This window comes from Lupinus angustifolius, chromosome LG03, assembly GCF_001865875.1.
Source record: "Lupinus angustifolius cultivar Tanjil chromosome LG03, LupAngTanjil_v1.0, whole genome shotgun sequence".
Lineage (NCBI taxonomy): Eukaryota > Viridiplantae > Streptophyta > Magnoliopsida > Fabales > Fabaceae > Lupinus > Lupinus angustifolius.
The window spans coordinates 569273-594514 of NC_032011.1; the positions used below are offsets into that span (position 1 = coordinate 569273).

The window sequence follows — 25242 nt, forward strand, 5'->3', positions numbered from 1 at the left end:
GAGAGAGACTAAACCCAATTTACGACCTAAAGGTTAATAGTTCGATTTCTGGGATTGATATTTATTGAGAAGGGTAGCCATAAATTCTGAAAAAAATTAATTATTTACCCATAAAGTAAGAAATACCCTTGATACTACGAAAAAAAATAAGTTTAATCTTATACTATGTAAATGTAGAATACTATATAAGTATGCAAGAAAAATGTGAGTGGCATTACATAAATTTTAGTACCTTCAAAACCCATATCATGTTTTCTAGCTGATCAGATCCCAACGTCTGAATTATGAACTGGACCACCCTCAAACGCAGGTTCCAAGGTTGACAATTAGGACCATATATGATTACTTTTGAGTGTAGTAATATTTCGGGGAGAATAAAGTATCTCATCATACGAATAACTACTTTATTCTCTATTTTTTAATTAGCAGTATTATATTACTGATAAAGTGAATGTTTTTTTGGTAGATGGCTCACACACTCCAACCATAGTGAACTACACTGTGTACTGAAGTAAGTCTCACATCGTCTATCTCATTATTTCGGGTGTGATTTAAATATATGTTGAATTACTCATTTCGTTGTCAATTGGATTTGAGATATAAACTTTACACTATAACATGCTGTTTTTTATATGCACCAAGAATATCCCTACACAACCAACAAAGACAAATCCTTTCACTCATGTGCAGATCATGACTTCAACCTATTACTATATTTATGCTCATCCATGGTACACAAACAACATATTTTATAGCAGCTTAGAGAAAAGTAAACTCACTAATCAGAACCTGATGGTTAATATTAGAATAACAATTTGAACATAACATAGAAATTATCATTGTTTTTTATATTAAGAAAAACAAAGATGCTAATCTTGATAAAAGGTTCAGTTCATAGTGAGCCTCTCTAACAAGTAAGATAATTGTGTCATTCAACTTCTCATATATGAAAATGATATCTCAAATTCCACACCATATTAAGCAAATATGCTCAAAGGACCTGTCTTATTAGGTGCATCCAATCCATGCTCAGCATTCTGAGTTCCTGCTATCCAAGTCCTGCAACACAGACTTTATAGTCACATATGAATAGTTACGACTTACGAGTAAGGAACCTCTCAAATATCGGAGAGACAAATGCTTCAAACACAAAAGAAATTACGACCTGTTATGACACATTTATCATTTTAGTTACAATAGAATAACACTTTTGTCATTCAAAATAAAAGGAGAAACAAGAACTTCCCTATGAGATAATCCTTGTTCAATAGTTACATATTAAAAAATGTGTATATTTTAACACTTCTCTGTTCATCCTAGAGAGTAACTAATGCATATTTCATTTTTGTGCTCATACCTTTTTGTATCTTTGCTGCCTGAGTCTGTCAGAATTGTCAATCTTTTTGCTGTATTCCTGAAAGCACTGCAATGTAATGCCACAAAAACAATAACCCAATAAAATATAGGAACTTGGAAAAGACTGAATAACTCTACCTACACATTAATTTGAAAGCACATCTGCACATGTCTCACATTATGTCAATGTGGCTAAATTCGGTGTAGAAAATGACGAGACTCCCTCCTCTCTCCGACTATCACTCAGTAACTTATATTTGAACCCGTGACCTCCAGATCATAATATAACAACCATACCATTGACTAAATTGTGTACTATTGTGAACAGATTTACTAAACAAAAATGATACCTAAATGGTTCTTCTCCAATTTGCTTAACAGCACCGGTTACATCACGGTAGAGTACATGACTCAACATCTCAGACCTTTCTATTCCAAACATGTTGGACAGTCTCCTGTAAAGCTCTTCATAAGAACCGAGACTTGTCAGGTCTAGGGTCCTTCCCACATCTTCGGACTCCATGAAAACCTTGCAATGACCAGTAGTATCCAAACCCATCTGCCAAGACTCAGTAGTACAAGATTTTCCGGGTGAAAACTGCTCCGAAAGTGTAGATTGAGAGTCAACAGAAAAACTCTTCTCTTTGTCCTTGTTCTCATCTGGTGAATCTTTCCCAGCACTACAATTCTGAGACAACAAATCACAAGCTCTTCTGGAAATTTGTTGCTCAGTTAGTATTGGTTGACCGAAAAGTAAAAATTGGTGTCTCTTAACATTATCAGATTTCTCCAAACTCTTACGAGAATTTCCATCGGTCAGCAACCATGACAAGCTTTCTTTACTCTTATCATGGTTTGTGATGTTGCCATTAGAAATTCCAGCAGCATTGAAATTGAGCTGCTGAATGTTAGTTGGAAGCACCCCTAACCGGAGTTTATTATTGTGAAAGTGGAAATCTGAAAGAGATTTTCCAATTTGAGCATGCCTGGCTTCCTGTATGCCTGCAGGAGCATTATCAGATAGACAACGCAAGGGACTGCTAGTCCCGACCGCGTTGCCCGAAAACATTGGTATTGGAAATTGAACATCATAGGGAAAATCCAAGTGTGGTGGAAACCGAAGCCTCTTCCTTGGTGGAGGGAAGGGTGAGAGATGAATGACTGGCACATTTGATACCAATTCAACCAACCATGGGCTTATATGCTTCACATTATGTAGTAAATCCGGTTCATCCCAAGTAACCTGGAGTTATATCAGCAAGATCAATCAAGATTTCATCATAAGCTTTTATACATGATTACATTGATTTGAACTATGATTTGAGCACAATTGAGCATAGTTCAAATCTTAATAAATAATTGGCATTTCAAACTCTGAAATGTGGGTATTTACATTAAAACTGCATATATAACCATAATATAAAACCTTCTACCATATCCACTTGGTTCAAGCATGTTGTTTTTTATATATATATTAACATAACCACACTCTATAGAGAGCTTCACAAATCAGGAATACAGGCTCCAACACCTAACATCATATTGAACCCTTATGGCTCATAACAACAAATAGTTTAAGAACCAGATTACTAAACAAATAAACAAAGGGTCAGAGAGTAGTACCTGAAGAAGTCGCCAAGGGGAATTAGGCCAGCGAATAGGATCGACAACCTGAACAGAAGCTATGGTCCCCATGAACCAGCTTATCCTAGAAGAATCCTCAGTTTCAAAGGCCATCTTAAACCTCATCCCGGAGCACCACTGAATTCTCATAGCCACCTTCACAGCTGAAGCCTTGATGCAAAACTCGGGGGTGCTTGCTCTCGGATAATAAACAAATTCAAATGGTTTATTGGTAGCAGCCAGTGCCATAGCATCTCTCACAGATTCTGAGCTCACTTTTGCACTTCCACTCAAATTAACACCACCACCAGGACTTGAATTCCCAACACCATTTCCCAAAATCTTGGTATCCTCTCTCAAGAAAACAGAAAATGCACCATAAGGTCCAATACCACAATTTCCAGCACCAGAGCTCCACCCTGATGGGGCTTCTGATCCACCACCAATTCCCCTTTTGGCCCTACGAATTCCGATAGAAATATCACCATTTTCAGCCCTCAGAAACACAACAGAATCACCTGCAACAAGTTTCTTCTGATTCACAAAACTGCTCCAACCAGTTGTAAGCAAGTGGCGCCGCGGCGTGCCTCTATAGATATGCCTAAACTTCCAAACCTCACCATGAACATCCTTAACAATCACGATCTGAACCGGCGGCTCAGCCGAGTAATCCAGCTTTGGAAACATTGTTTCTGCACAGTATCTAGGAACTGAAAACCCCCCACCATTGTTGGCATCAGATTGAGTCAATGTCTTGGCAAAAGAAACAGACTTTTCTGAATTCTCAGAAGCATTTGCACAATCACCATCAGTATCATAATCAACCTCTGCGTTTCTCAAAGGAACCAACCTTACCCTTGCAAAAACTTCATCTGTCTCAGGGTCAGCAAAGAATTTCACTGCTGCAACACTGCAAAGAATGAGTGGTGGAATCCTCATTGAATCCACAAAATCAAGATTGGTGTGTGCATGTTCAGCATGCCCTTGAGGAAAGTAGAACACTTTAGAGTTAAGTGGTGGCATCTGAACCATGCCACCAGCACAAGCATGCCATAGTTCAGGATCCAAGCTCTTTTGAGATTCCTTCATGGGCATGATCAGAAAAAAACTACTTGATGAAACAATGACAGAACTAAAGTTTTGATTTTTATGTGCTAATGGTTCTGTATTTCTCTCTCTTTGAATGCCTTGAAGGAACTGTGAAATCAAAATAGATAAAAATTAAAAAATTAAAAAAAGTTTAAGAATCAAAACTAAGCCACTTCTACATTGATTTGCTTACTTTTGTGAAAACCCAATTGAAATTGGAGAATTGGAATCTGGTCCAAATTGGCTACTGAATCAAAAGAAATGTTATTTTTCAGAATCTGAAACAAGAACAGAGTGAGTTTTCATTAACAGTGGCTATTATATATATAATTCTTTTTGTTTCTTTCAGATCTCAAAAGGGTAGAAAGGAAGAGACAACCTTTTCAGTTTGAAGCATGAGACACAATCCTAAGCCTATAAACAAAACAAAAATGGTATTTTCTTAATTTCCACACATGTATCCTCCATCACAATTCTCGGAGATCACATGTCTCATTTTTAGGTGTGTTTCAACTGTGTCTCAGTCCGATTAAAAATTGTCACGTAGTTAAAAAGAATAAGAATAAAAGATTGCCATGTAATATTCTATGTTATGTTTATTAATGTTTTCCATTTCCACCTTATGTATTAATTAATATATCTAACATTAAATCTATCATTATCATGTTCTTTTAAATGGTGCATTTATCAAGGTAATCATTTTTTATATGTTATATTTTAGATTATTTTTGTTTTATGTTTACTTACTAATGTTAGTGATTCTTGATAATTAATAAACAAATTTGTGTCTATACTATCAAAATATTTTTCTGTCTGTGTATTTCTAATTTTGCATTGGTCAAGTTTTTCATACTTGTTAAGATATTAAAGTTATTGAGAATTAATAATCACTTTCTATTATAAGTAGGTTTGATTTGTAAGTATCCTTTAGCAAATTGAATTCATATTACTATTCTAAAATATTCCGAAGTTATTTGTTTATAAAATAATTTATATATATATATATATATTTAAAAAGAAATATCTAATTCTTTTGGACATAACACATGTATTGCATCATGTACATCGCATATGCACTCAATTAGCTTTAGGGTACCAAATAAGTTGCGCAGTCCTAAAAAGCTATAGTATTGATCATTAGGTAATGGATCCGGAATTTATCAATTACCAAATTTTGAACTTGTTCGATTTTTTGGAGCAATATTTATTGGGAAGAGTAGTCACATATTTCAAAATATATTAATTTATTAACTATGATCTATAAGATGATGAAATATCATTGGTAGTACACAAAATTGTAAAGAAATTGTCACTTGCTACCTTTAATCCAAAATTTGGATTTAGAGGATAAAGATACATGTCCCAAACAGTGTCATATTTGATGTCTCAAACCAGTTAGAATGTTTCATTTTATTACTTTTTGTTTTAAATTTTTTTTTTATCCATTTATTAATATGATTGATCTGGGACAGAGAATGAGACACCGTCGAAAATAGTTGATCCCATCAGATTTAGAGAACCTCGTTTCTTTATGATAGTGTAGGGTACACCAAAAGTTTATATTGTTCTTTTCTTGCATCCTGCTCAACATACCTACTATCTTTAGGGCCTTAGCCACACCAAGAAAAAAATTGATAAGGAAATAGTTATATAGTACCAAGAACTTATAAACTATTTAATAAAATTATTTATTTATAATCCTACATCTACGAACCGTAAAATAGATTAATTCTTTATCATAAAGTAAGGATATATTTTTGGTAGTATCAAAAAAAATATTCTCCCATAAATACATATAGAAAATGTTTCTTTTTCTATCAACACTAGAAAATTGTGTCCTTAATAAGTACCCAAAATTGGCAAGATTATGTCCTTTATACAGATTCCTATAACTTGGAAGTTACTAAGGTCATATTTTTGTCTATTTGGGAATTGTAATTAAAGTTGTTTAGACCAGAAAAAGTCTATGCAAATAAAAGTACAAGGTAAAAATTTCAATTCATATTTTTTTTTTTAAATCTTTAGGCTTTACATAACCTTAGAAAGTACACATTACAACCAATGTTATGAAATCTCATTATTAAAAATTGAAACAGAAGACAAAATAGTTGGTAACTTAATAGTAACTAGAAGAAGACAAAAGCATTATATGCAATTTTGGCAAAAAATGATATAAGTTGTACTAAGGAATAATTTATGAGTTTATATTCAATAGCTTAGGAATCAATCACACTCACTCTTACTACATTAACATATATGTTGTTTATATGTTAGGTAAAGCTATATCCTACCAAGGTCTATTTTTATAATCATAATATTAGTAAATATTATTTAAACCTGTTTAATTAATGCATGATTTTGTATTTATATATGTTAGTATTAATAAATCAATTTAATTAAGAAAGAAAACACAACATCAAACCAACAATGTCCTATCATGTATCATATATATATATATATATATAAGTATATAAATAAATACAAATAAAAGATAAAATAGGATATGTGAGTTAAGAATCAGGACAAAGATCATTTGTCCCGTAATTTTCATGTTTTGAACTTATCAAACTTTATAAGATAATATTACAATATTAATATCTGTTTTTGATAATTTTTCTTTTGAAGTGAATAAAGTTTTCTTATTGGCTTGAAACACCAAGTGTGACATGAATAAGAACACGTAATCTATATCATAAGAATTAACATTGATACCGACACAAAACGTTGGACAATTAAGACATGATGTTGAAATAATAGACACTTTGAGGAAGCAATGAATGTAGAAATGTTAGGATAATAAATTAAGAATTGAATTCCATAGCCAGCACCCCATGGCCACAAGGTTAAACCAATTTTATTCTTATCTTTTTGCTCAAAGGCCATAACTTCAACAAATGTCTCATTTTGCAAAACTCAAAAACATATTGAACCGGTTAAATTAGTCAAATAGGTTAACAAATTGCCCAATAAAATAGGATTTTGACTAGGAAGACACTCCTACTTAACACATAGGAGCTATATGGAATTAGAAGTAGGTTTATCAGACTAGTTGACTTTGACCGACTCTATAAATCATCACGTATCTCTTCAACATTTCTTAATCTTTCTTACTATCATTATATGAAAATTGATTTGAGTGTTGAAATCTCTTTTCATATATCACTCAAGGCGATCCTAGACTGGTTTCATCCTAGTCCAACCAAACTTGTATGATATGAGGTTGGTTCCAACCTGGTTCAACCTAGCTTAGGCAAACCAAGGCCGATTTTATCCCAGTTCAACCCAAATCAACTATTGGTTGATAGAAAAGAACACATTTTATAGTCTATACCTAAAGATTTTTCATTTGTTTCACAAGATGTCACAAATTTAAACCAGCCAAACTGATTCACCAAATTGAGTATGTAGAAATTAATCATTAAAAATGCTATTATTAACTAATCATAATGCTTAGGGCACATATAAATATCAACCTTGCTCATCCATCCATGGTTATAGTAAGTGCCTTTGGTCTTGTTTAGTTGCACCCTTTTTACTACTATGTGGTCCTTGCCCATTGACCCAACTTTGTTGATTAATAATAATCTCTTACATTCTCCTCCATGCAGAATTTGAAGTATGTTTGGAAAATGAACTAATCTTTTTCAGGACATGTGATTATCTCTTCCAATAAATATTGTTCTTAATAATCAAACTTTTAACATTTTGATTATGCTGAAAATCTAATAAGATATTATACCATTAGACTAACAACTTATTGGTAAAAGAATAAACTTTGGTCAAGGAAAATTGTGAATAAATACACCATTACAATACGAATTATAATAGGGTCCCAAGAAAATGAGAAAATGACAAGATACAATGATGTAAAAAAGTGAAAAGAAAAATAAGGCAAAACAAAAAAGGAGTGACTGTCCTTTCCTGTAATCTCTGTCTCTGTTGATACAATGCTAAGTAGATAGCTTTGAGTGCATCAATTCCATATATTGATATCTACCTCTATTTTCAATGTCAACTTGCACATTATTCATTTACCATGGACCACTTTAATCTCTGTTTTCTCTATGTTGTTGTAGTCATATTAGGATAAACTATTCTTTTTGAGTTTGTATAAGATATTAAAACAAATTGTTGTATGTGACTGCATGTAATCATAGCCATAAAAATTATATAAAGAACAACAAAATATAAAACTAAAACCATTAGATTTTTTGGTTCACTTTTTTGGGTAAGGAATCAATCTCTTTCGGGGTTCGTGACTGCCCCTCCCAACAAGTTGCTCCAAAAAATCAAACGCTTAACCTTAGAAATTCAATGTAACCTTATAACACTAGATGAACGTCTTATTAGTATATAAACATTAAATTTGTGACTGCATGGATTGCAGCCAACTGAGAAGGAATAAAAATGTGAAGCATAATTGAGTGATGCATGGTAATGAGCAAAAGCAAGTGTTATTTGTTAATATTATTATTATTGATATAAAGTTAAATTCTGATGCAATATTATTAGTTAAAAAAGTTATACTTCAAAACTCATTATACATTCCAGTATTTTTAATAACATGATAGTAGATATTGATTATCAATATACAAATATTACAATATTCACTTATTTTAACCTTATTTAATTTATTTAATGCTTATATTCCAATTAAATGGGTAGGTGATGCTTGCAAGCATGATTCTTGGTAGCATGAGTGATTGATTTATAACAATTTTTCACCCAAAATATGATTGACATTATTTATATAATTTTTTAGTGTAATATCTATGTACAGTCAATGTAAAGATATATAAATAGTCAATATATTATTTATCATTTATTTGCATTATTTTTTTGAAGAGTCAATATTGATAATTAAACATGAATAATAGATAATATACAATGATAATATATAAATCTCATACGTTGTCGATGCCTACATTTTTCTAATTTTTTATTACTAATAGTATATAGTATATATCTTGTTAAAATGTAGATTTATTAATGTGATGGTACAATAATTTAGTTAGGAATGTAATGTAACCTTAGGCCCCACCAACATGTTGTGTTGATGAATATGGAAATGGAACACTCTCTTAGGAATCTTTGTCGTTGTGTTCTCTATGTCATGAGATATAGACATACATATAAATGGTTATTCTTAGAATTTAAGATAATATTAATTATTTTGTATAAATTACATACTTATTCTCATTATTAGAGAAATAATAAGCATCAAACAATAAAAATAAAGATAAGAATATAACAGAAACGATAAAAAATATTTTGTTAAAAACAAAAAATCTAATAATTTTATTAGTCCTTCTAAAAAGCAATTAAACCTTGGTAGAAGTAGAGTGGTACATGGTTGGTAAGTAGGCACTAGTGGGTGGGTATGAATGCATACACATTTGCTATCTCATAATATGCAATTCTATGTATCATAAGCTTGTGATTGGTCAGGAAAATACTTAATAAATAAATTTTAATTTAAATATATATTTTTAAGCAATCACAATCTCATGATATATAGAATGACACAAATTATGGGACAAAAGATGTGCTCCCGAGTATGCATACGAGAAAATGAGAGAGAGCAAAGGCCAACACCACATGACCTTAATTAAGGGTACATGGACCACTTTCATTCATTACCATTCTTTTAAAATGGGGCATGTACAACAAGGGGGCACCAAAAAGTGCAAAAGATTCAACTAATCAATTAACATAATATTTTCTAACCTTTTAGTTTTTTATTCTTGAGAGTTTTTTCCCTTCATATTGTTTGAATGTAAGTAAGACAAATTGTGGTTTCGGGTATTAAAAATAAGTTATAAATGCATAACAACTATATTGAATAAACCAGAACTTCAAATTGTGATACATGTGTAGTCTCAATTCCTTATATATAAAAAGATTTTTTTCGTATTACAAGGGTGTCCAACCATCTTTTGGGTAAGAAATTAATCTATTTCGGGTTCATGGTTGTCTCTCCCAACAAGTGTCACTCCCTTAACATCTTTTATTTACAGCGGAATAATATACAAAGTCAACAAATCTCAAAATATAAAAATACGATTTATAACTACATTAAAATCCAACCCTTGAACTTATGTGGACCTTGTTATAATATGATTAGTATGTGCAATTTCAGGTATAGCTGCAAGTGAAGTATATTGGAAAAATTGGGCTAATAAGAATAGACTATGGAAGTCTAAGTTGGACTCATTAGCCTAAAGTGATATATGTATCTATATCTATATAGAAGAAACTATGCAAGTCTCATGCCACTTTCCATTTTGGGCTAATAAGTCCATTTTAATACATGAGATATAATATGATGGGTCAATCTTCATTTCTAGGGAAAATAATTCTTTACTTACCAAACAAAAATATAAACTTGCATGCAACTAATAATACTCCAAAACCTTTCTGTAAGCTGTTTTGCCTTATTTCAAAATTATCTATGGAATAAGCGTTTATTATTATTATTATTATTATTAATATCAGCATCTAGAATTATGCAGCCTATATGTGTTAGAATTTGGTTCGATAGAAGTTATAGGTGAAAACTTTTTTGGTACGAAATCTAAAAAACTCTCAAGTTTCATGTAGAAGAGTTTTGAAGAAAAACAAAGTCTCATATAAGAAAGATGAACTTTCGAAAAACCTCATGTTATAAATAGAAGATTTTTTCCTTCAAATTTTTTTGCCATAAGTTAAATGCGTTTTCATTTAACTTTTTTTCTTTCATATTTTCCGCTGATGCATTTCCGGCAAACTTCTCCCAATTTATTTTCATGACACTAAGAATTGGCACAAACAGTCAATATGTGGAAATTTCGAGAATTGACATTGGTAGCCATATTATGGTAGGTGTATTCAATATCGATTCTTACGGTAAGAATTTTTTTGATAACAGAGATCTGAAATGTTTTATCCTAGGAACAACGTGGTCGATAGTCTCTTTGCACATTTTGGACAATGACACAAAACGTCTTAAAGAGAACAATATAATCGTGACTCATGTCATTTAGAATTTTATTGTTGCAATCTACAGTAACAACAGGAAAATGGAATAGAAATCTTAGAATACACATGGTAAATGACCATTTCTAAGCAACCTTATTGATGCATCAAGTCTCACTAGTTTAAATATAAACTCAATTTGCAAAATCTGTTTCTATTTAAACATACATATACTGATATAACATTATAAACCACTTGAGTTTTCAAGATCTTCTCTGAATGCCTAGAAAGCACTAATCAGGGATCTTGTCTTACAACTTTTTATTTCATCTCAGTCAATAAATTTACATTAAACTTATGCTGCTAAGCACTAATAACAACATGAGACTAGAAACTGAACAATAAACAAGGAGGGGTCCTGTTTGAGACTATTGTTACAACCTCGATAAAAATATAATATAACATTATTCTACAAAGTTCTAGGAAGGCTTGACGACGGAAACATCGAACCCTAAACCGCCTCCGGCTTGTCTCTGCTTCTCATTTCTACGACCTTTTTGTGACTGTTTGAATGCAGTGACGGTACGAATGTGGGACTAACTGCAGGCCGATATTCAGGATAGAGGCGGCCAGACCTGTAACGAACACCACAAGCATTGCATAAGGTCTTCGGGCCCATAGGTCCCTCTCTCCATTGTGGCGTCTTTTTCACGTCACAATGCATGCACTTTATGGTCGCAACTGGCCCCTTTGATGAGGATGTCTTGATCACAACTTGATCTGAAAGCAGGGAAAGATCCTTTTCCGTTTGTTTCTCAACTTTGTTTCCCAACTTGAGCTGATAGCAGGAAGAGATCCTTTCTCCAGCAAGACTTGTATCGGATTCAGAGGCAGTTGTCTTTGGATATTTATGCAAAGTAGGGTTGAAAGAAATTGAGAATACAGGACTGGAGCTTGAAAGACGCTGGCGTTTACTTCGAGTTCGCTTGACGCTGAGGGTAGGTAGATCAACATTGGAATTCTCAGCTGAGGAAGAACTACTGCTTTCAAAAACTGAAACTGGACTGTTGGTTTGGAATTGATGCGAATGTTTTCCGGTGAAAGATACATCCGGCTTGGGAATGGTTTTTCCATATGTAGGTCCAGCAGTTTTTGCAAGCTGCTTTATTTGCGGAACTCCATTACACTGAAATGCCAAATGTATCAAACCAACAACAAACTAACCAAGCGGGGAGAAACAAAAATCAGATGCAACATCAATTATATGCTTGTTTATCTCGAAAATGGTTGATCAATTTACTAAAGTATGTGTTTCAATTAATAAGAGAAAGAGAAATCTTGGTAATTTCTTCAAACATTTAGATATATACTTAGAACTCTGCAGAGCTAATAGCAGTGTAGTTATCAATTATCTGATGCTGTCAATTCAAAACCTCCAGAATCACTTTGGGAAAAAGCTACTAGCGTAGCTTTTGGGAAAACGTGATTCTGAATTCTTCCCACTAAAAAACCAAACACACTAAGTAAATGCATGAAAACTGCATCTCTATCATTCGAGTCTTCCATGTTTTTTCTCCAGTTCCCTAAACCAGACCAAAGTGACGAATCTCTTATCTTACCAATATTTCTTTTGTCAACCTGACAGTTCCCAGAAAAACACTATCGCAGTTTTCCTTATAAGTCACAACTCCTACGAATACTACAACTATAAACCCTCCTAGTTGTCTTAGTAACAATACTAACATTTTCTGATGAAAGTTTAGGAAAAAACGTTCATTCAGAAAGTATCGAACATGAGCTCAATCATAGAAGTTTTTGTTCAATGCTGATGCATTCACATTATTTCAGCTTCATATAATAAAAATTTACATAGTTAATTCATCAAATATAAGTGCACTGCATTGATGTAAAATCATGAATTTCCCATTGCATAACTACCAAGAGAGGGGCAATACGTCAGAAAAGAAGTTAAGTACATGAAAAAGCATCGTAGTTTGCATTCCATAGACAACAATCGTGGAAGAATACTCACAGAAGTAGGGAAACTCCTCAGATTATGCTCAGTTTTTCCACACAGGCCAGATGATGTTACTTGAAAAACATCAAAACACGGCTCTTCAAGCCGTTTAAACTGAGCATCCCAGTCTTCCTCCACATCGGTTTCCACATCTTCCAAGGGGAAATCAAAGAAGTTGGTGACATCATTAAAAACCTCATCCGGGAGACCGTTAAAATTATTGTCGGAAAACCAAGAGTCCTTCATATTAGCAATACCCTGTTTCAAAATATTACAGTGCATGAAATACAACACCAAACATACATACCCTTAATCATAAACCATTAAGGTACTGTAAAAATTGAAACAGGACAAAACATATATTATTGTTTCCAAATCAGTCACAAATTCACAATTCAAGCTATAAGCATGACAAACATTTAAGGCAAAATTTTATTTTTGTCCAATTTGCACCATAATGTATAACAACGAGATCATGCACATTGTAATTTTTTTCCACATAAAAACAATAAAAATAAAATCCATCTAAAAAAGCCTCATTTTTTTCAAAAAATAAAAAGCAGCCAGATCAAGTAAAGAAAGTCAATCTCATTTTGAAACAAGAGCAATATCCAACTATACCTCAGACTTTAACATTTTATCGCAAAACCCATTTTGTAAAAAAATAAAAAATAAATACCCAGATAAAAATAAAGCAAAATGCATGCAACATGTAATGATAAAAGAGAAAGAATAGAAAAAAAGGGTAAAATGGGATTGAAGGAATAGTACCTTAGACATGGCTTTACTTGAGTGAGAGAATGAAGCACATTACAGTGATAAGTAAACAGAGAAAGTGTGAGAATTGAATTGAGAAAAAGGATGAAGACAAGGTAAGAGGATCAAAGGAAAAAATAGATTATTTTTTCCATGGAATCTAAGAGGGGTTGTCCGAATTTGCTAAATTAGGTTTTATTTGGGCGCTGCTACTATGCGCTTCTACTCATCACCACTATGGGTATATTAAGGAGTTAAATAAATAATAAATAACTATAATAACTATGGGTACTATTTTTTTTGTAAATGATGCAATGACAATGTAAAAAAATCGTGCACTCATACGGTATATATCTTTTTTTTCATAATAAATAACATAAATATGTTTCCATAAAGTAATTTACTGTTACTTTGTTTCGGCTAATATAGGTAGTTAGGTACTCCTCCATTCACTGGTTTTGTATTTGGTTTTGACTTTTTAATTACATTAAATACTTGTTTTTTTATAGAGGAATACCCACTAATTAGTTGAGGGGGTATAGAAACATTAAATTGTAATGATAAAAGGTAATTCTAAAAATATAAATATAATTATTGAATAATTTAATGTAATCAACTATATTAAATAATTTTCTTAATTAACGTAAAACTACTTCAAATGGTGTATGAAAAATCAGATGTAGTATTTGACTTATAAGTATCTATGTGGGTGCTTGATTTTATAGTTGTGAAACATGTCCTAACTCTACTAATTTCTAGAATTTATCTCACCTATTTTTAGGGTATTATTTATTTTGATGTGTAAGAAATAAATCTCTCCAGACATGATGCAACATTAGAGTTGACTGTAATAATATTTTTCTATATATACTCAAGAATTCAAAAAACAAACTCATTATAATGACTTGGCCTCATTTTACTTGTATCATACATTGCTAAATTACACTTATTTGCTACATTCTCCATGTAATGTTTAATTTTTTTATTTAATAATAGTAATATGAAAAGTTTGCACTTTACACTTCTATCAAAATTAAGTGTTTATTTTTTACCAACTTCATTTTTATTTTTTTCTATCACCGTGAAACTCAAAGCATAGTAAGTACTAATAAGCCAATAAAACTAGGGAAAGGAGGACAAACAACAAAGGACGGAAAAATGGTTGGTCAAATGAGGGATGCATGTGATATATTTGTAAAAGAAATGATTTTAAAGCAACAATAGGTGGATCTCAATTCTCAAAGAAGTTAATAGTATTTTTTTGTACTACTAATGATATCCTCTTACCTTTTTTGGTAAGAAACTAATCATTTTAGGTTTGTAATTGCACATATCAACAAATATCGCTCTCAAAGAATCGAATCTTCGAATTTTAGAGATTTAATAGAACCTTACACTACTAAACTAACATTTGTTTGTTAATAGTATTTTATTTGAATGATTGATGATTGGATCATGCATAGTTTCGTTGATTTGTTAGAGAGATTTGCACCGAAAAAACAAAAATTGATTGAGCAATCACCGACGATGAACACGGGACCAATGAGAATTATTACACATGAATAGAATATGGGTCCTTGCAATTAATAATTCCCCTGTCACTAACATTCAACATGGGACCAACCATGTTGACTCATCATAGCATGGAGAAGCCATGATATTTACGTCTTTCAGAAGCAAAAATTAACAATGCACAAAAATATTAATTTTGATGCCAATGTCAAAGTTTACTAATAGTCTTTGGGAAGGTTAATGATAAAGTTTTGTCTTCTGTAGGTGAAAAATTAAGTGTTCAAATATGGAAAATAGTTTTCTCATCGATCCTCCTATAAGGAAATATCTTTCAAGTTATAACAATGAGAGAATATTTTTTATCCAAGTGCAAGTATATATATTAGATTAGTAAAATGGAAACCATATAGAGACATCGCCTATTGGTTTGGTGAAAGAATAAATGCACAACTTTCTTTACAAAATTAAGGGTTAGTTTAAGAATTGAATTTTGGAGGGGAACGAATAGAAATAAAAAACTTGGAGTCATGAAATATACTTATGAGCTGACTTTCAAACCTTCTTTTTTTCTTATTCTTTCTCCTTCAAAATCTAATTATCAAACTAACCCTAAAGATACGTAGTGAGAGGAAAACGAAAATAGGAAAGAAAACGTTATCGACCACATAGGAGAAGACAAGAAGACAACACCAAGAGAATAATAGGACAAGACTATACTTGCCAAGAAAGATGGTAAATCTAAAAATAAAGGAACAAACTTCTCAGAACCATTGACAAGGATAGTTCAAAGAAAAATTAAGAAAAACATCAAAACACTAAAAAAGGAATAATTACAAGAGCATCAGAAAACTATAAAATAACGAAAAATGGGTGCGTAAGCAAGTGAAGCATGCTTCAAGCTTATCCTTGTCCATCAAATTGTACTCAACCTAGACTCTCAAACAGATCCAAGGGATTTATAGAAAAATATTATAAGAAAACGATTCAAAGGTGGACAAGGGGTCCTTTTTTTGTTATCCAAAATTAGGCATCCCAACCTACAATCAAAATCATTTTTATACATAAGGTAGATATGAAATATCTGATGTCATGCTTAAAAAATCCAACAATCTATTAATTACGAGTGGACATCTGCTGTCCCACAATAGTATACCACTTGATGTACCACTACTTGTGATTGGTCAGAAAAATAATTAATTATTAAAATTTTAATTTAAATATATTTTTTCAACCAATCACAAGTAATGACACATGGAGTGGTACTCTTTGTGGGACAGCAGATGTGCTCCCATTAATTACATTAATTACATGGTCACTCTTGTTCTTAGAAAAACAAAACGTTCACACCTCAAAGATTTTATTGAAACTTCCTTTTAGATTTTATTTTATTGAACTCGCCCATGTACACTACTATGTATATATACACACACATTATTATGAAGTCATTTTTCAGTGTTAACTTGAGAAGGATTTTGAAATCTTGGTATTCACATTACATTATAAACAAATGAGTTGAATGAATGACATTTAAATTGAGGGGGAAAGACAGTTGTAATGAACAAAAGCAATTTTCATCTTTACAAAGATTGGTCTCACATATCATCCAGCCTACCAATACCACAGCACCATAACCAGCTGCAAGATTCAAATCAACTGAATAAAATAATAATTACCGGAAGATCTACGATAGAGCATTATGGTGTTGTATGACCCATGTAGTCGATCCCTCCTAGTGAGACTAAGGCATGATCGTTGTTGTAATAACTCCCGGAAGTAAGTTTATGGAGACACGGATTTAGAATATCAATCCACTTGTCGCGAGTCTCATTGATAGTCATGGCTTCAGCAAAACTGATTTGGAGGCATCTAGATGGTTAAGGCGGCAGGTTCCAAGAAGAAACTCAGGGAGTTCTTCACTTGTATTTCCCTGAACATGCAATTATTAGCACAAAATAACCAATTTGTTCAAAAGGTAAATGGCATTGTTAGTTGTTACTATAGGAGAGTCTTCCACAAAATCATGAATAAAACATATGGTTGTATATATAGTTAATTATCTCTATTGTTAGCATATCTAAAAAGCTTGGTTCAAATCTGAAAATCTTAGTTTTCAGTGATATGTAATTTTGAACAAGTTTTAGCCGAAAAACTAATCAAAAGGTAAGAATGATCATTTTACCTGAATTAAAAATGCCATTTCAATAACCAGATGGTTGAGGTACCCAAGGACAAGACTCACAACACCTCTTGCAACAGTTGATGATCCTATGTCAACCCCAAGCTGATAGGTATTAAAGGTAAGATGACTGTCAGTTAAATGCATCATGCATATCATATGAGCCCTATTCTTTCTTAGCCCATGTAACTCATTTCCCTTCACTTGGGTGATTTTTTTTCTTAGACAAAAACATTCAGAATTTTATACAACTAAAAGTAACAAATATATATATATATATATAATATTCATGCAAAATTTACCTCCAAATAGTTTTTTCCCTGAAAATAATTCATTTCCAGTGCTTGACCAACTAGGCATGCCTTCTTTCCCACACTCTGCCTTACTATCCATGAACCCTGAAACACGATAGTCAACGCTCACCATCCATCATGGGCTAAAAAATAAATAATAAGGAGATTTTGTCACTTAACATGGACCACATATACGTATATGGTTATTGGGGATTACATATTCTAATATAGAGACCATTACTTGGAATTAAGTGAAAGCAAGCCAACCACTGAACCTAGGAAGAAAAGAAAAGTATATTCCCATAAAAAGAGAATATATCATTTGCTTGTTTTGTGTATTTTCTAATGGAAGAACCCAAGTGGGAAAGAACAACTTCTCAAATACAAGATATGCAAAAGAGCTATTAGGCTGAAAAACTGGAGTAGATCGCACCAGTGACTACTTTTACTAACCGTAGATATGTATGGTATAAGTTTGAATCTTGAATTCCTAAAGGCATCATCACCCTTGATAAAACTCTCTAGCAAAGGAGTGTCTTCCACAGGGGTAGTCATCATATAGTATAGTGCTAGGTTATATGTAGTAGAGCCTGGAACCTGGTTCAGAGAAACATCTAAATTAATGTGCTGCAAAATTTTAATAGCAATGGAAGAATAAGACTATTAATTAACCTGAATGTTTATAATGAAGAAGAACTCAGGACCACCCTGTGCTGCATATTTCTGCAAGTAAAAACATCACCAAATTGATTATTCTGTAATCCTGAGTTGATAATCAAAGGATACAATTGAATACAATCGAAGTCAATAACAAAAAAAACATAGGCAAAGATCAACCTGCACAATGCTCCCAGGACGACCGCCAAGATCATCTTCCCTTTTGTCAGATCTCAGCCAATCAGCAGCAACCATTTGCATCAAGGTCCCCTTTGCTTTAACCTAGTAATGAATACCCCACAAAATAATGAACATAAAAATAAAAAATGACAGTTCAGACAGTATTTTAACTTAGAAAGGTTAGGGATAGTTTAGAAGATTAGTGGCTACACCAATGGAACAAACCAAATAACAAAAAGTAACTGCATAATGTTGGTGGTAACATCTGCAGTTAGTATCTTTAATCAAAGCATCTGAACTTCAAAACATAGAAGGAAAAGACAATCTAGTGCTCAGTGGGCCTATAGAATATTAACGAAGTAACAGATAGTGGAAGAAAATGAAACATGCACATGAGTCAGAAATCCACCAAAACAATTTGTTGCCTTTACGTTGGTTATAATAATAATATTGTCACATAAGTGATAATGACCTGCTGCTGTTTATACCTTCAGACGGTCTTCAAGATAATTTTTTCCACGAATCAGGAAAGTAGAGGGATCTGCTTCTGTCACACTGCAAGGTAATGTACAGGTAGGATCTTTTGGAAGAGTGGATCCATAGGAGCATGAGATACTCTCTTCCCTGACCATCTCTTGCAAGTCCATGTAACCCTTCTTATGGACTGCAGTGAATTGTTTTGGGCATTATTAGTCAAAGAAAAACATAGAATCATGCAAAATCCCAACATGATGCAGTATTTTTACCTGCGCGGTCATGCAGTCTCTTCACAAAACTAGCAGCAGTTGATAGCTTCTGGTGACGACCATCCTGAAATTCTCAAATTCACAGGACAAGGATACACCAAATCAGGCAACAGCAAAATTTAACAAAACAAGCATATAAGGTATTGACTGACTATTAAATGAAATTTTAAAGCTTATTTGTTGCATTGATTGACCATAACCAAATATAAATTGAAAGAAACATCTAAGGCCATCCCTCAATTAATTTTGAAAACACAAACTAGCATATGAACTTGGATTGTTCATTTCTTTTCTGCGCATTAAAAGCAACTATTTCAAACAGTTTTTTTTTACCTGAGACCTCTGATTACTACATTCGGCCATCCATCCATATTCTGACTCATCATAATCTGACGGTTCTGGAACATCATAAAACTCATCATCAGCATCATTTAGACTAACAAGGTTTGCATGCTCTGATTGTGTTTGATCTACTTCTCCAACTGAGTTATCATGACTTTTCTCATCTCCAGCTTGAATTTGGGTATCAGACTCAGAGTTGATGTCTCCTTCCTTTAGATGAAGTGAAGTATTTCTTATCAAATCTCCAGATGAATAGCCAGATGAAGAACAATTCCCTAATTTGGCTCTAAATAACTCACGTAATGCTGCAAATGCAAGAGTAATTGATAAGTAAAATATAAACGAGAATATTAATCTTTCAACTAAATACATTAATACCCAGTGATATAAAATAAATGCAGGCAAGCAGGCATAATACCGTCATGTCCAATAATATAAAACTATGAAGAAAAGAAGACTACCAGCAACTCTTCCAAGCATTCGAATAGTTATGGAATGTGCTGATGAGGTTTTAAGATAAGATCTCCAGAATTTCCAATCAATAGCAAGCATATGCTTTACAACCGACTGTCTTCCTTTGTTCGTTGGTGATATAACATAGCCTCCACCTACAAAAGAATGCAAGTTTTCATCCTTCAACTATTCATGGCCTTTCCTCTAATCCATTTATATAGCAATTTTCAAAGGTACTAGAAAGTCTAAACAAACAAATCCAAAATCCTTGGGTAAAAAATTAAATATGATGATGACAATAGTCACAAAGTGAAGTTGAATGATTTAAGAGTCAGTAAATTATTTCAGCTCAAAATAAAGATGATTGAAAGCAAAGAATGTTATTATTCCCAATTACCAATTTTGTTACATAATATCAGATTTCGTTCATGGGAAGTACAAGAGCAGCTAATTATAGGGACAATAAATGTTTACTATTTCAACAGTTTAAGCATACGTTACTTTTAAGGCAGGCACGGACATAGCCTTTCTGGGGAGGACACTTTTTGTGAAACACGGAATGGTAAAGGATAACTGTAACAAGGAAAACCAAAGATGTTATTTTCATTCAGAATTACATGTGAGGGCATACATAAATAGTTTCTTCCATAAATCACTACTACCATAGGTTCCATCATCTTCTCTCCTCCAATAGCGCTGCAATAAGAGATCTCTTCGCTTCATTCCCCTGAAAAACATGATATGCAAACAACAAACCTATTACTAGAAAAAGACAGATAGGATACAGCCTTAAAACAAGTAGTTGTACATGATCAACACTGAAGGCTTGAGTCTTACCAAGGCAACCAATCGCTATGCAGCTGCTTGTGGATAACGTCAGTGTGACCATCTAGGTGCTCAATCACATTCCCCTTGTAAAAACAGAAATCCCATCTGCAAGTCAATATTGAATGACAATAGTAATCATCAATAGTATAATAATGCAAAGGCACTTGACAACAATGGCTTATAAAATGAGGATATGCAATTTAGTATCCTGGTGTTCGGGTCACATGATTTTGTCTGCCTTTTAAAGTTTAGTATCCTGCTTACCTACCCCGAGCTAGAACATAACATATATATGTGACTAACTTTTTATTTGAAGTTGATTGAGTTTTTAAATATAATATATGGCTCAGATTCCTGCACACAAATTTCCTAAATCAAGAATTCACTATTGCTTTATCCTATGGCCATCCGTTGACCATAAAACTAAATAACCATGTGATCAAAGTCCAGTTAAAATTCCATAATGTGGCCATGGGATATAGATTTTGTGATTGCCTCTTATGTGGGATAAAATGGTATCTAAGCCTTGTTATGGTGACTGGATAATGGCTATTCTAGATGGGGCACATCAAGACTGAGCTTTACACAACTGATTTTCTTTTCTTTTATGCTTGGGTTTTTATTTTGTTCTGCTCGTATACGTCTTTTATTCTCTCTCACAATAATAGTTCATCCTTTATCCAAAAAGAATTAAGTAAATAGTTGAAAGTGTGTAGAAGTAGAGGTGTGAACAAGTTCAGCCTAGTCGAGAAGTTTCTTAGTCTTGACTTGTGAAAAAAGCTGCTCAAACTTGGCCTCATTTATTTAAACGAGCCAAATTTAATGGTTGAATTTGACGTGTTTAGCTAATCTGTGGCATGATTATGTTCTTTTCCTTTATCAAATTTCTTGCTGAAGTATTATCTAAGTTTGTTAATTTAGTATTTAATTTTACAAAAAGTTCATAATCCTCTACCAACAAGTGATGTGTGACCTTTAAGTAACTCTTAATCTAGACCAAAGCTTGATTGAATATTTATTGAGTTATGTGACCTTTAAGTAACTCTTAATCTAGACCAAAGCTTGATTGAATATTTATTGAGTTGAGTTCGAATATTCACGATTAGCTCAAATCAATTTAATGAGCCTAAATTCAAGATGATATTTCCTTGTTAACATAACATTGCCACTACTAGAAAATCACATTCACTTAATGGACTTACTCTGATCTTGAAGGACCAAGCGACATAATAGTCTGGAAAATAGCTTCTGAAGTTCCATCCACCACGCCAACAGCCATTATTGCAGGGTGATCGGCCCATTTCTAGAGAGAGGATCACATTCAAGAATTCAAGTATCTATTATAAAAATAAACAAACAATTAAAGAAAATAAATTCTGCCTACCTTTGCACGTGAATCCATGTCTTTTGTTTCCTTGAATAATCGTAAGCCTGCATTACACCCATAAAAAGATATATATCTTTTTTAGTCAGCTCTTGCATTAATGCAAAATTTAGTAACAACTAAAAAAAACTAGCCACTGAAACAGCGGACACCAAAATAAATTACCATTTTGGCAACCAAAGATTGTCCATGGTGAAGGGGCAATAACATCATTAGAAGAAAGTGTCCAATCTACCAGATTGGGACGACTTCTATTGCTTGATCCACTTGGTCTGTAAGCACCAGCACAATACCATTGAAAGCGTCAAGGGTCACGGTCACACAACAGATATATTGAGAAAACAGCACAAATAGTTATTGCTTCAGCCAACTTGTAAGTGTTTGTTATTGTTAGTACATCCTATGAAAATTTAAGTAACTCACCGAAAGGACTTTAATCTCCTCTTAGAAGAACCTACTGCATTGTCGCCTACGTCAGGGGCACCCTGCACCCATTCATAACAATAGTTTCATTCTCCAACCATACAGTTCCACGACATGCTAAAAACTAACATTATAGATCTTACATTGTACCTTTAATGATGCTTCATGAAAGGACTGAATCCATTTTGCTGCTTCTTCAGGAGAGCTTGCTCCTAACTACAACATTCATGTTTTGTAATTCAAAGGCATAATTGCAAATCATAAAAAGAAAAGCCCTGTATCATTTGAATCCAATAGTACCCTCAGCCTTACCTTTAATTGATCATCGTGATTTGAGGTGCTATACAGTGTGAATATGAAGAATACCTACATTTTTGTGCAACGAATAAAATTTAAAAATAAAATTAAAATACGGACACATAGACAGTGAAGCCTGAAAGAAGAAAATTGTACAGACATACTTTTCTGTTAATGCTCTCTCTTCCATTATCCATTACCCTTACACTGGAGTCTACAATACTACTTCTAACAGGATCCTGAGAAGAAAACTTCAGAAGATCCTTATTCACGATCAAGCATAACGAAAACTGATTCAAAAATTAAACAGAGACCAAAGCAGATGCTTAATTCAGCAATTCCAAACAAATCAATTCTGATAAATGTCATATAAACCTAATTATCAAAATCAAAGCAGATTAAACCGAACTGATGGATGTAATTCAAAATTGACAGAACAAAACGCATAAAAAAGTGAAGAATATGAATGAAAGTAAATTGAATCGAAGGAAAACGAAAATCAAACCTGATTATTGGTGTTGTTGTTGGAGGTAGGTGGAGATTTGAAGGTTCGAAGATGATAACCGTCGAGAACGAAGTAACGCTTACGCGAGAATTGAAGACCAAAACGATTTGAGCGAATAAGATATAACCAACCTTCCATTCTACCAGTTCCATCATTCGCAACAACGGCGTCGTTTTGAGACGGAGTAGAAGAAGAAGAAGAAGAAGAAGAAGAAGAAGGAGTAACTGCAACACTAATAACCATTTTTGAATATTGAATGATATTTGATGTAACAAACAAGTAAAGTGTGTGAAGTGTGAAGTGTGAATTGCGATTGCTCTGATCCCAGGCGCGTGAGGGACGCAGAGAATCGCGTGTGTTGTTGATGTTTTGAAATTGCAGAATTTGCAAGGAAAGTGTTTATTGTGCTTTTGTTTATCTTTTTCTGTGTTGAGCTAATTTCACAACCCAAACACACTGTTTAGTTTTGTTTAGAATTTAATCTTCTCTTTGACTTATATAGACTTTATTATGACTTTAATAAATCATTAATCCATTTATTAAATTATTTGTAAGAGAATGATCTCACTTACTCCAATTACTCTCTATCATAGTCATTAATTTCAGGAAAATCCAATATGGTTTCAATTAGTAAGTGATCTAAAACATTAGATGTTCATAGAATTGATAATTAAGATGAATAGTAACTTTAAAAAATTTATTATTGGAGTAAGTGGATCCTCTCTTTATTTGTAATATATACTCTACATGATATAAATAAATGTCAAATATAGTAAGTGAGGTAGAGTAGAGAAATACACGAGTTTATGTAGAATTGGTGCTTAATGCTAGAGGAAGAAAATGTATAATAAAAATGGGGAGAAAAAAATGTATCTTGTATTTTGGTGCATAATTTTATATTTTTATAAACTCAATCATGATATGCACATCTATTAAAAAAGGCAAAAGGATGCATGTATCATGTATCATTCACTTATGTCATGTTCACAATTCATTTATCCACATGTTATGTTCACATAAAAAAAACAACAGTAGTTAACCATTGTCCTTTTATGTCATGTTCATGAAGATAACAAAGCACATTCTTTTTTTTACTAACCAATGGTATTTACTCAATTTTTGGATAAGGAATAATCTTTTTTAGAATTTATGACTGTTATTTTTAACAAATATTGCTTCCAAGAATTGAACTATTAATCTTAAAAATTCAATTGAACCTTTCATCATTAGACGACTGTCTTTCTAACAAAGCAATTTCGGACATTGATAAAATTATTTCTAAATGACAAAGTGGTGAAATAGAACGGAATATTCCCTGTTAAAAGTTAAAACAACATTGCATGTGGTTTTGTTGAGATGAGAACTCTACTTTTTGAATCATTATTTAATAAGCTTATTATTTTTTAAAGAGAGGTTTTTTTATTAGTTATCATATATTTTGTAGAAAGTGATTCTGCATCAAAAGTTTTAAATATTATTTTTATTATATTAAATTGTTAATAATTATATTTATAACAACTTTTATTTTCATATTACTTTTTCAAGTAGTGTTCAATCCATTACGTATTAATCAATATTCGATAGATTGGTCTAAGTTATCAACAAAATATTCTATGTCTCAAGTCAACTAGAGTATTCCATTTTATTATAT

The 25242-nt window shown here is 32.6% G+C and overlaps 3 protein-coding genes across 7 annotated transcripts; all 3 read right to left on the reverse strand.

Annotated features, from left to right (window-relative positions):
* On the reverse strand, positions 767-4464 carry LOC109342750 (auxin response factor 18-like). 2 transcript variants are annotated; one of them, XM_019580730.1, is made up of 4 exons: positions 2980-4464; positions 1707-2599; positions 1358-1423; positions 767-1071 (listed from the first exon to the last, which is right to left on the reverse strand). In XM_019580730.1, exons 1-4 carry the CDS (start codon positions 4072-4074, stop codon positions 978-980), a joined length of 2148 nt encoding a protein of 715 aa, XP_019436275.1. In that variant the 5' UTR covers positions 4075-4464; the 3' UTR covers positions 767-977. The 2 variants fall into 2 exon arrangements, with proteins under 2 accessions (XP_019436275.1, XP_019436276.1); XM_019580731.1 differs by having other exon boundaries at positions 767-1059; positions 2980-4462.
* LOC109342753 (GATA transcription factor 11-like) lies at positions 11281-14050 on the reverse strand. 2 transcript variants are annotated; one of them, XM_019580736.1, is made up of 3 exons: positions 13823-14050; positions 13055-13297; positions 11281-12208 (listed from the first exon to the last, which is right to left on the reverse strand). In XM_019580736.1, the coding sequence occupies exons 2-3, from the start codon at positions 13283-13285 to the stop codon at positions 11534-11536; spliced, it is 906 nt and encodes a 301-aa protein (XP_019436281.1). In that variant the 5' UTR covers positions 13286-13297; positions 13823-14050; the 3' UTR covers positions 11281-11533. The 2 variants fall into 2 exon arrangements, with proteins under 2 accessions (XP_019436281.1, XP_019436280.1); XM_019580735.1 differs by having other exon boundaries at positions 13811-14050.
* LOC109342751 (protein ENHANCED DISEASE RESISTANCE 2-like) lies at positions 16816-24003 on the reverse strand. Of its 3 annotated transcripts, none has more exons than XM_019580734.1 (21): positions 23617-24003; positions 23251-23335; positions 23102-23155; positions 22940-23005; positions 22790-22851; positions 22532-22638; positions 22367-22413; positions 22185-22285; positions 20992-21087; positions 20817-20881; positions 20656-20727; positions 20163-20309; positions 19693-20006; positions 19360-19423; positions 19102-19277; positions 18614-18715; positions 18449-18499; positions 18230-18373; positions 17786-17881; positions 17487-17588; positions 16816-17234 (listed from the first exon to the last, which is right to left on the reverse strand). In XM_019580734.1, the coding sequence occupies exons 1-21, from the start codon at positions 23832-23834 to the stop codon at positions 17142-17144; spliced, it is 2262 nt and encodes a 753-aa protein (XP_019436279.1). In that variant the 5' UTR covers positions 23835-24003; the 3' UTR covers positions 16816-17141. The 3 variants fall into 3 exon arrangements, with proteins under 3 accessions (XP_019436279.1, XP_019436278.1, XP_019436277.1); XM_019580733.1 differs by having other exon boundaries at positions 23251-23325; positions 23592-24003; XM_019580732.1 differs by having other exon boundaries at positions 23251-23376; positions 23592-24003.